Below are 18,106 nucleotides of genomic sequence, written 5' to 3' on the forward strand. Positions count from 1 at the left end.
AAGCGGAGCCCCCAGAGCCAAATTATTCACAGAAGCAGAGAGAAACCCTCAAGGGCTGCTATTTAATACAAGCTGCATTAATTCTGCTAAACATAACACCTAATCCCCAGGGAAGTAATGTCCCAAATTCAGTCTACACTGATATTTACTTTGGCAAGTTCTCTCTTGATTGGGTATAATTTGTTCTATATTGTTGTAGAACTCTATTTAGAATTATAATATACAATTTATAAAAACTTTATTTTGATTTTTAAGGAAATAATTGGGCCCCTGGTCAGGGCATAGTGCAATTTATTGCCTGTGATATTGAAACCCTTGTACTGTTTCCCTTTCTTTTTCCTTAACACATATTTGTTCTTTTAGACCAAGATTTGCTTTTTCTTTTTCCTTTTTTTTTTTTTTGTAGTTAAGGCGTTCACCTCTTAAGAAATATAGTCATAACAGTCTATTAATCTGATAGATTTTTAAGATTGTGCTCTTGGAAGAAGTAGTGATGAGAGACTGCTGGTGATGATTAGACATATTAAAGCCAGAAGGTTAATTAGTGCTAACAGACAGACTTTATCATGTGGAACATTTCCATCTTCAACTTGAGAAAGACTTGCCCTCTGCCATGATTACAACAGGATTTGAGCTCATGTTTTCTTTTCTTCCCATGTCTTTCTCCCTGAAATTGGCTAATAGACTTCTTTGCATGTAAAATACCGTTGGTACTAAAATCTTCTAATTTAGTTTTTCTCTCTTTCTGGAAAGCACACTGAAGATTGCTTCCAGATATTTTGCATTAGTGAATGTAGATTTTTCTAGCAACAGGATGACTATTTAAATGCCTGAGTGGGTTTTTAGAAAATCAATGAAATTTCATTTTCCTCATGAAAATATTTATTCTGGAAAATGCATGTTGTTGCACAGCAAGTGGGTAAAGCTCAGACATGAGTTCCTATCCAGCACTTCCCTTCTGGGAGTGATCCAGGGCTGGCTTGCTGTGGCCCTCCCTGCTGCTTTCCCAAAACAGCCCTGATGATCTCTGGGTGCTGTCACGGGTAAGCTTTACTAATAATAAAACAGGACATTTATAAATGACTTACTTTTAAAATATAAGTAAGTACCTGTTATACCATTCTTCAATTTCTTCCTTTCAATATGGGAAGGGAAAAAGGAGTGTTTAAACTCAGCCCCACCTTTTAACTATCTGATTCTGCCTGACATGAGTGAGCTCCAATTGCTATGATATTTGAGAAGTTATGCTGTATTTTCCTCATCCCCGAAGTTTTGTTTGTCAAAATTAGCATGCCACCAGAGGGGTTTTCCATGAGAATATCATCTCCCTCCCATCTCAAAAAAAAAAAAAAAAAACAACCCACGCAAACAAACAAATAATAGTCATTGCATTGGAAGTGTTGTCACATTTAATTAAGCAAAGTCTAGCTAATTGTCATTTGTAGTGATAGAACTTTTGCTAATATTTCACATTCGGTGGTTTCTCTAGAAAGGACCCTGAGGAAGACACTATAGAGTTGAGAATGCATCGAGGTTGGGTGGGGTGTTCTCACTCATCATGTTGCCAGGGTTTAGACAGAGCAAGGCTGCTTCAGAGCAAGCCTGCTTTGCTGCACGGCTGTCAGCCCCCTCATCTCCCTGCCTTTCCTCCCAGCCCCAGAGAGAATGCCTGTAGCCTCTCTTAGCTTTGTAATCACCAACAAGTAATGATGGTCCTGATTAACAGTGTGTCAGACTCCCGTTCTCAGACGAGGGGGTCAGCTCCCCAATGAAGAGCGGAAATGAACATGACATGGATGAGGCAGGCATCATAACCCTGGCTCAGCAAATTGACCACAATTGGGTTACTATTAAATACAACAACAGCAACAAAACTTTAAGCCAATGTGCTGGTAAAAAAACAAACAAAACAAAACACCTTACATAACTCACTGAAGCAGGTTTGGGTTTCTTCTGGTTCAAGTTTTCTTGCCTCTTTGATAATCAAATGATCTGAAGAAAGGCATAGAGTTTCAGGGGAGAAGCTGCATGATGGGCTCACAATAGAGCCATTCACAAAGGGCCCTTTTATTAGCTTACACAGTATCTGCATCATTCTTAGTCTCTGGCTTTACTACAAGGCTCCATTTAAACTTATCCCAACTTGCACACTTAACTGATCCAGGAATTACTCAATATAACCAGCCAGCTACTGTAGCCTTTTTTCCCTTTTGATAAGGGGATTTAACACAATGTGCTTTACAGTTCTTAAATGACTCCATTTTTCCTGTCTTTCAGATGTGGTGCTGGTATGACCTTTTGTTCTTAGTAAAATTTCACATGGTTTGGGTATATATTTTTTAAGTATAAACAAACACAATATTGATGCCCTACCCTTTGAGTTAAATTTTAAAATCTTGGAGATGATATAGAGATGGAATTCATGTCATAATATTTACAAAGCTAATTTCAAAAACATTAGGTATCATTATTAACTATTAGATATTATTAAATCAGTCCTAAAAGTATTTCCCTTATTTTTGAGGGAGGTTTTGAGACAATTGCTAGTAGTACTTCAGCATTACACTTCCACTCCTGCACACTTCTGGTTATCTGCGGGTGTTTATGCTATTTCTAGTACCACAGTGCTAACACACTAACCAGGACATACTTGGTTAGTCTCTGCATAGGGGAGGGGAGAGGACAGAGCCCTGAGGATATATTTGGTAGCACACCACACTTTGGACCCACACCTCAGAATAGTGGCTCTCAAACTTTGTTAGGAACAAAAATTGTCAGAATGTTTGATTAAAATGCAGATGCCTGGGCCCTAGCCCCAGAGATTCTTAATTCAGTAGGTCTGGGACTGGGGTGCTTAGAATGTACATTTTAATAAGCACTGTGCTGATTCTGATACTGATTGTTGTGGACCATACTGAGAACCATGATCCTAAATTCCCCAGGGAATGGGAATAATGATGTCCCCCCTGCTGGGCCTGTTGCCTCCAGGTGAGTGGGGACCACCTTGGATGGAGTGGTCTCTGGTGTGATTTCTCAGACTGTTGGTGGCAGACAGAGAAAGATGCCTCTGGTAGTTGGTAGGGTTGAAGCAGTGAGCATCCTTCTCCTGTTCTGCTTGCTTCTGAGGCAGGGCTCCACCACAGGCATCCTGTTTTTGAGGACATGCCTCACTGCGCTGGCACCAGGTGTTGGACAGTGTCATCTCACTCCCACTCCAGCTTTGCACACGATGAGAATTCCAGCGTGGTTGTTATCTGCAATATTTAATCCAAATTTGTGTCTCTATCCTCTTCCCCAACCCCTATTCAAGTAGTTTTAGCTTTTTAGAAAGTTTTTTTCCAAAGGACTTCCAATGAGCTATAGGTGCTCAAGAAGCCTTTGGAGAGTCATGGATGTAGCACATGTGTTCATTTTATGAAGATGAGATAGAGGAAAGTGTGCAGATGGCACCACTGATATTCACGGCACTTTGCCTGAGTGGCTGAGTGTGTTCTTTTTGTAGACTCACCCTCCCCATTAGTTGGAGGACTTTTTTATTATGAGAATTTTCATTTTTTTAAATTTATTTTTCAATTACAGTTGACATACAATATTATATAAGTTTCAGGTGTACAACATAGTGATTAGATATTTATCTAACTTGTGAAGCGGTCCCCTCAATAGTCTAGTACCCACCTGGCACCATACATAGTCATTACAATATTATTGACTGTATTCCCTGTGCTGTACTTTACATCCTCATGACTGTTTCGTAATTGCCAATTTGTAACTCTTAATCCCTCTACTATTTCACCCAGCTCTTAACAGCCTTGCCATCTGACAACTATCAGTCTGTTCTCTGTATCTATGAATCTGTTTTTCTTTTGCTTGTTTATTTCATTATTAGATTCCACATATAAGTGAAATCATATGGTATTTGTCTTTCTGTCTAACTGCTTTCATTTAGTTTAATACCTCTATGTCCACCCATGTTGTCACAAATGGCAAGATTTCATTATTTTTTTATTGTTGCATGATATTCCATGTTATATATGTACCACATCTTCTTTATCATTTATTGATGGACATATAGGTTGCTTCCATATCTTGGCTATCATAAATAATGCTGCAACAAATATAGGGTGCATCTATCTTTTTGAATTAGTGTTTTGTATTTTTTTGGATAAAAACTCAGATATGGAATTACTGGGTCACAGAACTTCTCTATAGGCATCACCCAGTTTCCAGAGTTATGAAGATTTATAATATTTGGGGGCAGCTTTTTGCTTTTTCTTAAATGTTGCTTGTCGTTTTTCTAATTGGTTCGGTTTTGCAATGAATAGAGTTTGAGATGCTTTGCTTAGGGCCTGAGTGCAGAGGCCATGAGTAGTGATCTGTGTATGTCTTTGTCAGGAATGTGTTCCAGAAGACCTGGAACTGAAGAAGAAGATTTTTGCTCAGTTAGATGGAATCATTGGTGACGACGTTGTCCTCAGCAGCTCCACCTCGTGCCTCCTGCCTTCCAAGCTGTTCATGGGGCTAGTGCACGTGAAGCAGTGCCTTGTGGCTCATCCTGTGAGTATGTCAAACCTGGAGACTGAGCATAACTCCTGGTTTGGGGGACCAATACATTTATTTAGCCCACTAATATTTTTTGACTGCTTTGTTGAGATATAATTCATGGACTACACAATTCAAATTGTGCAATTTAATGTTTTTTAGTATATTTAGAGAGTTGTGCAATATCAGAGTTTTAAAAAAGAATTTTATCCAAAATAATTTTCAATTATATCTGCATACCTAATGCATAATAGGACAGAACAAGCAATCATTATAGACTTTTGCCCTCAGGTACTCACTGTTCAGCCAAGGAGAGAGAATACTAAACTAATAATTCCCCTACCAAAGAAAAAGTCCATGTTAAAATAATGTGTACACTGAGTAGGATTTTATAGATCTGTCACTTGTACTGTGTAGTTGACTGTGTAGGATGAGTTTTGCTAAAATGCAGATTCTGAGTCTCACTCCTCAGATTTCAGTTTAGTAGGAACCCCTCCTTGTTGGTCCTGGCCCATTGTTGTAATTACCTGGACAAACTTATTCACTAGGCGTGCATTATGAGTGCATATTGGACAGTGAATTTAAAGTTGTCATGCAAGCACTGAATACTTCTTCTTGAGATTAATGTGTTAGTGTGAGGAATCAGAGAGGGGAGTTATAGAAACACTTGGTGGATGCTTGAGTCCCAGCTGTGAGCTCAGTATAACCTTAGAGAACCTGGATGATTTGTTAGGACAGAAAAGCTAGCTTAGCTCAAGTCATCAGAAGTATGACAGTATAGAATGATGACCACACCTTTAGCACTATCAGCCCATTAGAGGTTAAGGCTTGGGAGAGGCTATACCAAGAGACTGGGCGGACCAGATATAGTCTGGTTGGGCCTGTGAGAGAGAAGAATGTTTGAGTCTGGGAAAGAATATAAGAAAGACCCTAGGCTAAGAACAAGTATGGGATATGCAGAATCATGAGGGACACCAGCTGGACTGGAAAAGCATATGTACCTGGGAAGCCAGAGGGAAAGTGGGAAGGCTTGGGAAGAGTTGGGTTGTGGAGAAACAGAGTTGCTGTGAGGAATTGGGACTGGCTCAGGTACAGAGCAGTGTGATGGTGCAGTGCAGAACGCTGCCTTTGGAGGGTAGTCTGAAGGTGGCTCGAGGAGGGGCAGCCACTTCATAGAACCTGAGACAGCATTCCATGCATGATTGACCCCAGGTGAGGCTAGGGCCTGTGGAATTGAGAGCAAGGAAGTTCTTTCTGAGCAAGAGTAGTTTAGAGTCAGGAGGTCCCAGGTTGGCTCAGGGAGGTCAAGGAGAAGAATGAGTCACAGATGGAGGCTAGATTTTATATGCTGTGAGGAGGGACAGTTTGAACCACTACTTACAGGGCTATGTGGTTCGGGATGTCTAGATGTCCTTGTACGGAACTATAATGGAAAGTGTGAAGAGTGATTATAAAATAAGGAAAGTTAGACCCATAGAACATAGTCTAAAACCAGTCACATTTACTTACCATTCAATACAGGGGAATTAGCACCAACAGGACCTAAAGCCCACATCCCATGAAGCATGTCATGTTTTTGGTTCTGTGGCATTTATATTTCCATAAAAATCCTTAGAAACTAGAAACCACTTATTAGATTGCTACTCAATTGCTTCACTGAAGTGAAAGTCTCTTGCTTAAAAGCTTGTAACGTTTAACCAGTGTTTTTACTTCTGAGGAAGTTTAGAAAAACGACTTAAATCAAATTGTTCAGAAAATACCTCCTAAATCCTTTGACAGGACTTGATCAGTGTCACTAATCATCAGGGAAATGCAAATCAAAACCACAAGAAGCTATCACTTCACACCTGTCAGAATGGCTCTATTAATAAATCAACAAATGTGTTGGTGAGGATGTGGAGAAAAGGGAACCCTTGTGCACTGTTGGTGGGAATGCAAATAGGTGTAATTACTGTGGAAAGCAGTATGGAGATTCCTCAAAAAATTAAAAATAGATCTAACATATGATCCAGCAGTCCCACTTTTGGGTCTTTACCCAAAGAAATCCAGACCACTAATTCAAAAAGATATATGCACCCGTGTGTTCATTGTAGCATTATTTACAATAGCCTAAGTGCATATCAATAGATGAATGGATAAAGAAGATATGGTTACATATATATAATGGAAAATTATTTTGCCATAAAAAATGAAATCTTGCCATTTGCAACAGCATGGATGAACCTAGAGGATATTATGCTAAGTGAAATATGTCTGACAGAGAAAGACAAATATCATATGATTTCAAAACAAATAAACAAACAAAATGGAAACAGACTCAAAGAAACAGAGACCAAAGGGATGGTTGCCAGAGGGGTGGGTGTGGGGGCTGGGAGGGTGGGTGAAAAAGGTGAAGAGGAATATAGTCATAATATTGCGAACAGTTTACATGGTGACAGATGACTACCAGCATTAGTAGGGTAATTACATTATAAGATATAAAAATGTTGAATCACTATATTGTACATGTGAAACTAATATAACCAATATGAGATTGTATACCAACTATACTTAAATAAAAAATAATTTAAAAAAGACTTTTACCACATCTGTTCAATTTTAAACTGTCAGTGGGTGAGTCCATGCCTTACTTACTTTCTTCTTTCCCACCAGCATGTTGCCTCTGACTAGTTGCTTGGTCAGTAACTGTTGAATAATAATGACATTTCTCTCCTTCATACCATACCAATATTGCTTGGTTTTACTTATTTAATCAAAGGTAAACAGCATAGTCAAAGTCAGTTCAGACCTCATTGTAAAAACTAACCTCTCATTACTGCTATAAATTATTTTAAACCAGAACTGACATTAACTAAAGCAAATCAAATCACCCATGTTGACCTTCTTTAGAATTTTGTCCCTTTTTTCTTCTGTGCTGGGGTCACCCACCTTTTTATCTTTCCACTGACATCTGGGAAGGACAAAAAGCATTTTGGGCAATTCAGTTTTAGCTCGCTTGGCAGTACCCACAGAACCCACAACCACTGGTGACCTTTGAGGAGCTATAGGGTTTTCTGTTCAGCACTGCTGGCCAGACGGGAGTAGTTCAGAGTGTCAGCTTACAGGCCGCTGCCCTGAGCTTGCTGCCCATTAGTGGGATCCTCTGCATGGATGAGGAACAGGATAAGGAAGAGGAAGCTTGTTCATGCACTGAAAGACTGCCGTCTCCACCCTTCCACAGAAGGGCCACCTGCCAGCGAGTTTCGACATCACACATGTTCTCTTGGGCATCTTTCTGGTGGGCATCTCAGCACTGGTAGGGGGTCATGCTCTCTCAGCTCCCAAGTAGAGGGGGAAAAGCAACAGGTGCAGAGGGATGATGATATAGCCATTCTCTGGGTCCTGGCATTCTTCTATCCAATGTTTTTATGCTGCCTTTCCCTGTCTGCCTGTCTCCCTGCAGAGGTGTAGAGGACTTGGGGGTGGCCATTTGGCAGTGAGGCAGTGTTTGCTAGTGACTGTCCGAGGGTCGAATTTGGTACAGTCTCTCTTGGTGCTCGGAATCTATGTCAGATTCCATAAAGACAGCCCAGGTTTGCACTGAGTGTTTCAGCCACACTTTATAAAGGTTTCCCCTTTTTCCTTCCTTATTCCAGTTGTGGTTGTGATGGGCCTGAGCACCCAGTGCTCTCAGTGCCACACGCTGCAGCCTTGGAAGGACACATGTCATCCCACAGGGATTTGGGCCCTGAGTGGGAGCAGCTTCCAAAGGCATAGCTCTAACCTCAGTACCAGGCTGGAGCTGGACCTCTGCTGGGACTCAATCAGGTCAGCCTGCACAACTGTCCAGGGTGCTCCCACCCAGCACTCCCTGCTCTGCATGTGCCTTCTCTGCTGCACTCTCCCTGCTGACCCAGAGCCTGTTTGTCCTCGTGTGGTGGTTACCGGAATGTCCCACTCTGGGTTTGCTATGTGTGGAGGGTGCATGTGTCTGTGTGCCCCACACACTACACAGCACTGCCTATTCCAGATTTCCAGCTTCTCGATCAGAGGGGCTGCCTTTATTTTTTTCACTCTGTAGGATAAGTTCAGAAGGTGGTTGGTTGTCACTGATGAAAGGACTTCACTATATAAATTGTCAAAATACTGAGAGATGAAAATCCTCTGAACCAGTTGTAAACATTAGCTCTTTCATTTTTACACCCATGTTGTAAGAGGAGGAAGAGTTCATCTGAACAGGAGTGCCCCCACTGTAGGGGTGTGAGTAGGTCTTCTGGAGAAGGGACAGCCTGCCTTTCCCCTGTGAGGTTAACTTCTTTAATTGGCTACAGAGAGAATAAACAGGCCTCTGTGTCTGGGCTGTGCTATCGTCTGATCACATGCCTCCGGCTCGGTTCCAGATTTGGGCAAGGCTTTTCACAAGATGAATGGAGAAGGGCCCCTGTTCTACCCAGCTCAACTTGAGCTCTCAGTCCCCTCTTGTGCCTCCAGGGCTCAGCCCAGGGACCAGTGTGCTTAACCTTTAAAGACATCACCTATTTTCTCCTTCATTTTCCCCATATCTTTTCTTTTTAAAATTTTTAATATGTTCACCTGAGGAAATTGTTTATTGAGAGAAAGGAGGAAGGGAGAGAGAGAGAGAAACATTCATTGGCTTCCTCCCATGCTCACCCTGACTGGGAACTGAACACACAACCTAGGTACGTGCCATGACTGGGGATCGAACCTGCAACATTTTGGTATACGAGATGATGCTCCAACCAACTGAGCCACCTGGCCAGGGCTGTTTTCCCCATTACTTGAGGGCCTAGTTCTCTATCTTCCTCATAGACTGACAGTAGAAGGCCTGTCCTGTATCCCTGTCAGAAAGGGAAGAACATTTCAGAAAGTAGTCATTCTTTCCTTTTTTGTGGAATCCCTTACATTTGTTTTCTCTTCTCTTCCTTTCTCTCATTTATTCTACGTTAAATTTAATGGGCACCTGTCATGATTGTCAGGATCCTTCTCTGAGCCTAGAATAGGGATTAATTTTCTTGTCACAGGAGGGGGTGCTGTGGCAAGAATGACCCTATCCAAGCCCTCAGGTACCTGGAGGTCCTTTCCCAGCAGCCTATCAGCTTGAGCCTGGGGACACAGCAAAGGGCCAAACCATGTAGCTGTGGCTTTTATAGTGGGAGCTGGGGAAATGCTACGGGACTCTGTGCTGGTGGTGGTATGATCAGGGTCCTGCTTTTAATTTTAAAAAGTATTGTGATAAAATACACATAAACTTTACCATCTGAACCATTTTAAGTGTTCAGTGACATTAAATATACTAACTCTGTTATGCAACCATCCCCACCATTCATCTTGAGAACTCTTTTCATATTGCAAAACTGAAACTCTGTCACCATTAAACAACTCCCAATTTCTCTCCCAAAGTCCTTGGCAACCACCATTCTCCTTTCTGTCTCTATAGATTTGACAGCTCCACCATACAAAGGGTCACCCTGGCAAGGTCAGGGAGGGTGAGCCTGTGGGGAGGACAGTGAAGAGAGGAGAGTGCCAGAGCTCAGGTTGGAAGTGATGACCTGAGCTGAGTGTATAGTAGAGGGAATGATTTTTTGAGAGACATGAATATAGTTGAGAGGACTTTAGTCACTGATGGAAAGTGGATGAGGTGAGGGAGAGGCAAGGACCAAGGATGCTTCTTGTGGTACTTAGTTGGGTGTTCTTATCAAGATGGGGAGCTCAGAAGAGGAACATGTGTTGGGGTGGAGAGATGTGTTTAATTTATGACAGGTTGTGAGATGCCCGAGGGAAAGCGCCCAGTGCACAATTGCAAATATGGGCCTGGAGTGGGAGGTGTGCTCCGTGTGAGGTCTCAGCATCTTGGTGGTGCGTGATGCCCTGACAAGCCCTCCTGGGGAGTCTGGGCACAGAGGGAGGCCAAGGGTGCAACCTGGAGCACCATCACTCAGAGAGAGAGTGGGCAGGAAGAAAGCCTACAAGGAGGATGGAGACAGGGAACTAGCAAGTTTATGTAAACCTGCTTTTTTTTTTTTTTTTTTAAAGACACATTTATTCAGCATCATGATCAGACTATTACATTTAGCAATCAACAGCATGGGTGCAAAAAAAAGAAAAAAGGAAAAACAAAAAACTACATTAAAAACCCTTTGTTGGAATGCTTTACACTTTCCACAGAACAGAAACTAAAATAACCTGTTATACAATTAGTCACAAATACAGTCCTTGAGTTTTTTGCCCATTCACATGAGTATTGTCTAAAACATGTCTTCTTTGTAGCAGCTGGGCCCTGCCACCACTGTGCTTGGCTGAGTTCACAAATCTGTTGTAACCTGTAGCTTCCCTGTCACTTCTCTGGCGCTCCTCTCCTGCTAAGCTTTGTTTCCTGGTAGTAATTAAAACCTTCTGCCACTGCCATAGCTACTGCTGCTGCTGGAACCGCCATAGCCACCTTGGTTTTGTGGTTTGGCAAAGTATTGGCCTCCACTACCATAAGGGCCAGAGCTTCTGCCTCCAAAGTTTCCTCCTTTCATGGGTCCAAAATTTGAAGATTGATTGTTGTAATTGCCAAAATCATTGTAGCTTCCGCCACCTCCAAAATTACTTCCATCATTACCAAATCCATTATAGCCATCCCCACTGCCACCATATCCACCACCACCACGGCTACCACCAAAGCCACCTCGACCACTGAAGTTTCCTCCATGACCAAAGTTGTCATTCCCACCAAAACCACCTCCACGACCACCTCCGAAGTTTCCAGAACCACTTCGACCTCTTTGGCTGGATGAAGCACTAGCCATCTCTTGCTTAGATAGGGCTTTTCTCACTTCACAGTTGTGGCCATTTACAGTATGGTATTTCTGAATGACAATCTTGTCTACAGAGTCATGGTCATCAAAGGTAACAAAAGCGAAGCCTCTCTTTTTGCCACTGCCTCGGTCAGTCATGATTTCAATCACTTCAATTTTCCCATATTGTTCAAAATAATCTCTTAGGTGATGTTCCTCAGTGTCTTCTTTAATACCACCGACAAAAATCTTTTTCACAGTTAAGTGTGCACCAGGTCTTTGAGAATCTTCTCTTGAGACAGCCCTCTTTGGTTCCACAACTCTTCCGTCCACCTTGTGTGGCCTAGCATTCATGGCTGCATCCACCTCCTCCACAGTGGCGTATGTGACAAACCCAAAGCCTCTGGAGCACTTGGTATTTGGATCTCTCATCACCACACAGTCTGTGAGCGTTCCCCATTGCTCAAAATGGCTCCTCAGACTCTCATCTGTTGTTTCAAAGCTCAAACCTCCAATAAAGAGCTTTCGTAGCTGTTCCGGCTCTTTGGGAGACTCTGACTTAGACATGACGACTTCAGGGCAGGAGACTTCAACGATGCTTACTCAGCTGCATCCACCGGCAGAAAGCTAAACATGCTTTTTAACTGTTTGTCTCCATCTGTGTTTTGCTACATGAAGCTTACAACACTGAAGAGACCTTGAGCCCAGCATCCCTGCTGTACAATGAGATAAAGTTTATCTGACACAGACACTCATCCAGTTCTTATAATTCTGATCTTTAAAAATTTAGGCCAGAGGTGAAACTTTTTACATAAGAATTCAATGATTAAGGCAGGAGAGAAGTGACTCAAGTGAGGCATTGATTTAATTTATTTGAAAACAGGTGCCATCCTCTCTTACTTTCTTTTTATTTATTGATTTATTTATTGATTTTAGAGAGAGACAGAGGGGGGAGAGAGGGATTGATTTGTTGTTTCACTTAGTTATGCATTCATTAGTTGATTCTTGTATCTGCTATGACTAGGGATCAACCCACAATCCTGGCATGCTGGGACAACACTCTAACCAACTGAGCTACCTGACCAGGACCTCTCTCACTTTCTAAGAGAGCTGAGGAAGCGTGACCAGGACAGGCCACTGTATAGCTATGTGTGGACCAGCCACCTCTTCTAGGCAGTGTCCTAGGAGAAATATATTTTCCTTTCCTTTTCCATTGTGTCATTTTAAAATGGATGCTTCTTATAGCTATTTGGTAACATGAGGTTCTGCCAATTTTCACCCATTTATAAGGGGACAAAAACCTACAAGCAGCTTTGGGGAAACAGTTTACTGCAGTGCATGAGGCTAGTTGGGTTGTGTTAAGTGATCCTGTATGTAGACATCCGATAATTCTCTGGTAATCCTCAAAGTCAATCAAGAAAACCAAAGCCAAATGTTTCAGCGCTGAGCTAGACACGCCTTTCTATCAGGACCTGCTCCCAAGGACAGGCCCTCCTGTTCTAGACCACAAACCCAGGTCAATGCTGTGGACAGTTTCTGGGGCTTTGCAATGTATAGGGGAGGTCCAACTGGGGAGGCTGATGCTTGAGACTCAACATGGGAAAGTTAAGGAAATGCCAAGTTTTGAGAAGATGCTGTCAGTTGTTTCTAATGGACACAGTAGAATTGTAGGACCTGCAATGGCTGTCCTTGGAAGATACAGCTCAGCAGGGGTGGCTGGGGTTGATGTGAAGTCTACACAGCTGGTAGCATTGAAAGCCCCTTAAGGTCAGGGATTTGAGAATGACTGTAATGGATAGGATGGTGGTCTGAACCTCCAAATTTCAACTCCTGTGTTGGACATGATTCTTTAAACAAAACCATGCAGTCTGGTGCCGGGGTTTCTTTTATTTCTCTCTCCATTGTGAACTACTCTGTTTCTCAAGTTTGCTTTCATTGGGAGCTGAATCCAAGTGGCCTTTCCAGAGAGGAATCTGCCTATCCAACCATATGATATAGATGAATGGGGTCTGCAAGATGATGCCCAAACTTTGACTGTCTCCCCTCCTGTGTCTCATAAGGTGAATCCACCATATTATGTTCCGCTGGTAGAGCTGGTCCCACACCCAGAGACAGCCCCTGTGACAGTGGATAGGACCCACGCCCTGATGCAGAAGATCGGTCAGTCTCCGGTCAGGGTCCTGAAGGAAGTCGATGGTTTTGTCCTGAATCGCCTGCAGTATGCGGTCATCAGCGAAGCCTGGAGGCTGGTGCAGGTACGCTGGCCAGTAGGGACAGTCACAGGGACACTCTGAGGGAGGGCGGAAGCAGGGGTAAGTGGAGGGTGGAAGTGGAAATGGTCTGAATGCAGGCAGAAGCCCAGCCAGTATGAGTAGAGGTGGAAATGGGGGTGAGTAAAGGGTGAAATAGGAGGTAGTTTCTAGCCGAGAGTGGAAGCAGAGTGGAAACAACTTTCTGGGCACCATGGCTGTGGGAAGTCAGCGCTCAGGCCTTCTTGCTGTTTCTGGAAATGATGGCCAGCTGTTCTCTCAGGTATAGTGAGAAAGGCAACGAAAATAAACCATCAGTGCAATATTCATTGTTTCAAAGATGCTCTGTTACATGGAGTCATCTGATATCGGACATGATGATAGATTTTTCTGCCCCTACATGTCATTGGCACATAATTGCCTCCAGGAGGCACACTGCACTTCCTATAGACTCAGGCCTCTCGCCTCCAGTGTTATAATTTTTCAGGAGAAAAAAATGTATTTTGAGTAAAGTACATGTGTGTCTGCTCAATTTATTTCAAGAGCTTGAGGAAGAAATAATTATAATCCTTAACACTTGTTAGTAACTGGCTTGTCTTACATAGAAACAGGCTTTATTTATATCTACACATTTAACCTCATTCTCTAACTGAAGCATTTTGCATGTGACCTAAGAAGTGTCCTCAGGGTGGGGGGGGAAGTGTCCTCACTGCCCACACTCCTAGTCACTTTTGTATGGGGACATGGTGCCCTAGGACTTGGAGTGCAGGGCTGCGTTTGGGCTCAGGTGGGCGACAGTGCTGCCACCTGCAGTGGGCCCACAGCACCTGTCTGACTCCTGTGCAGGCCTGCGGGTCCCACCCTGTGGCAGGGACAAGGACACCACCTCCATAGCTCTCCAATGCAGGGTGTAATGACCCCCCTGCCTCCCTGTTTGGCATTCTGTCACAGCCCTGAGAAGTTCTTCATCTGACCTCATTGCCCCAGTACATTTGCCACCTGACAGCTACAACTCTGTGTCCTCACCATTTAAATCTACTTAATGCTCTTGTATCTATAAGACAGTGCTTGGGGTTTCTACCATTAAGTTTGCAGTTTTAATTTCTTAGCAATTGTAGGATGTCTTGAACATCAGTTGGCGGCAGGGTATTTGAAAAAAGCACCCCCTTGGAGATCTAGTTAAAATATTTCCACTTTTTTTAGTAGGGGTATAATATAATAGGCATAAGAAAAATTCAGTATTACAGTAAAACATTATGGGAGTTTTTAGGGCAGTTTTTACTTTTATTTGTAAGGTATCTTAGTACCCTGAAGACAGAAAGAAAAGCACTGAGTTAAATCTTGCTTTCTCCAATCTGAAAGATGTGAGCCACCTCAAGGGAAAACTTGGAGTCTGGTAAGGTAACTGGGGTAGGAGAAACCCACGAAGGATTCTATTTTGACCTCAAAGTGAAAACTGGCTGCAGTTTCCACACTGGGAAGAACCACAGAGGGTTCTGCTGTCCCCTTCCCTGGTTGGAGAGATGGGAAGGTGGAGTGGTCATGGAATCTGGCTGCTTTGTCAGTTCTTCTTATTGCCTCGTTTTGCCTACCCTTCTTTTGACTGTCCTGTCTGCAAGGCTAGTGGCAGACAGAGTAAGGTCGGCTGGTTTTCAGAGACAGTACACCTGAGAAATGGAATCCCACGTGTGTCTCTACACTGGCTGCTGTGGGATTCACATGCCTACAGTCCCTATAGGTACCAAGTGCTGAGATCAGTGGTTTTAAGGCAATTTTTTCATACATTCAGTGTGAATGTGACAAAATGAAATGCCACAGAATGAGATTAACAAAGGACACAAATAGAATTGCTTTTGGTGGAAGTCTAGGAGATAATTCACTTAAAAAATAAAGTTTAGCCCTGGCTGCATGGCTTGGTTGGAGTGAAATTCTGTGCACCAAAAGGTTGCCAGTTTGATTCTCGGTCAGGGCAAATACCTAGGTTGGGGTTTCGATCCCCAGCCAGGGTGTGTATGTTTCTCTCTCACATTGATGTTTCTTTTTATCTCTCTTCTTCCTCTCTATAAAAAATCAATGGAAGCATTTACTCATGTGAGGATTAAAAAGCAAAGAAAAGGAGAGAGAGAGAAAGAGAGAGAGAGAGAAGGAAAGAAAGAAAGGAAAGAAGGAAGAAAGAAAGTTGATCTACAGACAGCGAGAATGCAGGCAGATGAAGAAACTAGAGGGCCTTCTGTCCAGGTTGGGGTGATGGCAGAATTGAAGAGCTGTGGGGCATCTCTGAGCTCTGCTGTGAAGACTTACAGTGACAACGGAGTGTCTCTCCTGTGGGGGCCAGGGCTCAAGGGGCGGGAATATGGAAGGAGGGTGGTACCACCAGTATTACACCTGCTTTTACTATCACTGCTCAGGGGCAGCTGCTTCATTGGCCTCCCAGACATGGAAGAGGCACTAGCACCTGGACATTCACCTGTTACTGAAGTAGTTGCTTCCCGGGCAGAGAAGCTGTGGGTCTTACTCCACTTGTGCAGGATACCTCCTGTTGAGCATATGGCCACTTCTGAGTCATGCACCTCAGCAGAGATACCACCTCCCGTCTCACTCCCGCTGGGAAGAGTGGATCAATATTTTGGCTTATTAGGGGGTTGGTTTAATTCTTGGCTTTATTGCATGAATTTCTTGAAAGAAAACCTTTGCTTCTTGGGGGTCTGTTTCCACTTCAGGTATGGAGAGACGGGAAGGTGAGAATGTCTCCTCAGAGCCACCCCTTCATCTGAGCACATCAATATGTGTGCAGCAGCCCAGCCAGGGCTGGGCTTGAGATGACACCCCTTTGACTCACAATTTCAGAGTCAGTTAAACGTGATTAGAGGTGTTCTAAGTTAATCTCAAAACATTTAAGGACAACTTTATTGTAAAAAGGAGCAGAATTGGGGAAGTTTTACAGTAAAATTAAAGACTTTTATGTATTTTAAGTTAAAAAGATCCAAAGACCTTGCAGAGTTTCTCTTTCCATGACATGCTCTTTCTGGGGTGGGTTTTGTGTGTGGATGGAAGCCCCTGAGGCTCAGCCTGGGTGTACAAGCAGAGTGAGTGGAGATGCACAGGAGTTGCCCTACTCAAGGACTCATGGGTGCCTATGGTTCATTACTTTCTGGATTCACAAAGCACATTGAGATTTGGCAGAGCCTTTCCTCCTTGACCTCAGCCAGGCTGGGGTGCTATCCAACCTGGGCAGGAAAGGTACAAGCTGTCTTGATTCCAGAGCTCTAAGAGGTCTTGTGTGGATAGGAGACTGTGTGCTTCTGTCCTGACTTTTCAGGTACTGGATCAGCAATGGATCAAGGAATGCTGTTCTCTAATGGCTGTGTAAACAGTTCTACACAAATCAAATCCAACTGTGGATTTCCAGGGGCCCCACCCCCACACTGGGTTATGAGCTGGAGTGGGACAGGCAGGAGCCTGGCCAGAATGATGGCCTGCATTCCCACCCAGCTCTGGTGGTGTCCTGTTATGGTGGGGGGTGTCAGAGGAACAGAAGAAGCTGCTTTTCCACTTGCTCGCTCTGTTGATGTGGAGGATATTTTGATTGACATTCCCATGTTGAACAGCCTTGCATGCCTGGAACAAATCCCACCTGGTCATGTTGTGTCTTCTTTTTAGACATTATTGGATTTGACTTGCTTATGTTGAGAGTTTTTTGCATCTAAGTTCTGAAGAGCTACTAGTCTGTAGTTTTCTTTCTTTTTAACTATATTTGTTTTATTTTGATATCAAGGCAGTACTGCATAGCGATTAAGGTGAGACTGTATAAAATGAGTTGGAAAGTTTTCTGCCCTGTTCTGTTAATTCTTCTCTTTTTGGTAGAATTCTCTAGTGAAACCACCTGGCCCTGGAGAGTTCTTTTTCAGGAGGTTTTTAATTACAAATTTTACTTCTTTAATGATTCTAGAACCATTCGGGTTGTCTGTTTCATCTTGGTTGAGTTTTGGTGGTTTGTGGTTTTTGAGAAATTGGTCAGTTTCTTCTGAGTTGTTGAATTCATGAGCATAAAGTTGTTGATGGAACTCTTTCATTATCCTTTTTGTGGCTGCAAGGTTTGTAGTGATGTCCCTGGTTTCAATCCTGAAGAGAGTGATAGTGTCTGTTCTCTTTATCTTTGTCCATTTATCAATTTTGTTAATTTTTTTTAAAGAGGCAACTTTTTGCTTCATTGACTTGCTCAGTGGTTTTCCACTTTTCAAGTTTACTTACTAACTTAGAGGGTATATTTTAATACATCCAGCCAAGCATGAAAGAGAAATTTTAAGAAAGATATAGTGCGGAGGCTCCTGTGCTGGCCTGTCAGTTGTGGGGCTTGAGAGGAGAGCTGAGCCACAGGTTTGATTTCTAGGTCAGAAAGGGAAAGTTCTGGGAATACAAAGCACCTTGTCTTTACTGTATCCTAGACTGTGACACACTGTCCTGTCATTGCCTGTGAACATGTCAGTCCCCACACAGCTCTGCAAGGACAGGGACTGTCCATGAGCAAGGTGGTACCCA

At 43.1% G+C, this 18,106-nt stretch overlaps 2 protein-coding genes across 2 annotated transcripts in view; one reads left to right on the plus strand and one right to left on the minus strand.

Moving 5' to 3' along the window:
• The window catches only part of CRYL1 (crystallin lambda 1), a 130,108-nt gene that overhangs the window by 91,866 nt on the left and 20,136 nt on the right, over nucleotides 1–18,106 (plus strand). Inside the window, exons 4-5 of the mRNA XM_090273703.1 lie at nucleotides 4,393–4,554; nucleotides 13,379–13,573. Of these exons, the coding sequence (XP_090129829.1) occupies nucleotides 4,393–4,554; nucleotides 13,379–13,573 (357 nt within the window). The remainder of the gene's footprint in view (nucleotides 1–4,392; nucleotides 4,555–13,378; nucleotides 13,574–18,106) is intronic.
• Nucleotides 10,802–11,922, minus strand: LOC150012331 (heterogeneous nuclear ribonucleoprotein A1-like). The gene has a single exon (XM_090275678.1). It carries the CDS (start codon nucleotides 11,883–11,885, stop codon nucleotides 10,923–10,925), a length of 963 nt encoding a protein of 320 aa, XP_090131804.1. The 5' UTR covers nucleotides 11,886–11,922; the 3' UTR covers nucleotides 10,802–10,922.

Source organism: Furipterus horrens, unplaced genomic scaffold (genome assembly GCF_987537825.1).
Source record: "Furipterus horrens unplaced genomic scaffold, mFurHor1.1.pri manual_scaffold_4, whole genome shotgun sequence".
In the NCBI taxonomy this organism is placed as follows: domain Eukaryota; kingdom Metazoa; phylum Chordata; class Mammalia; order Chiroptera; family Furipteridae; genus Furipterus; species Furipterus horrens.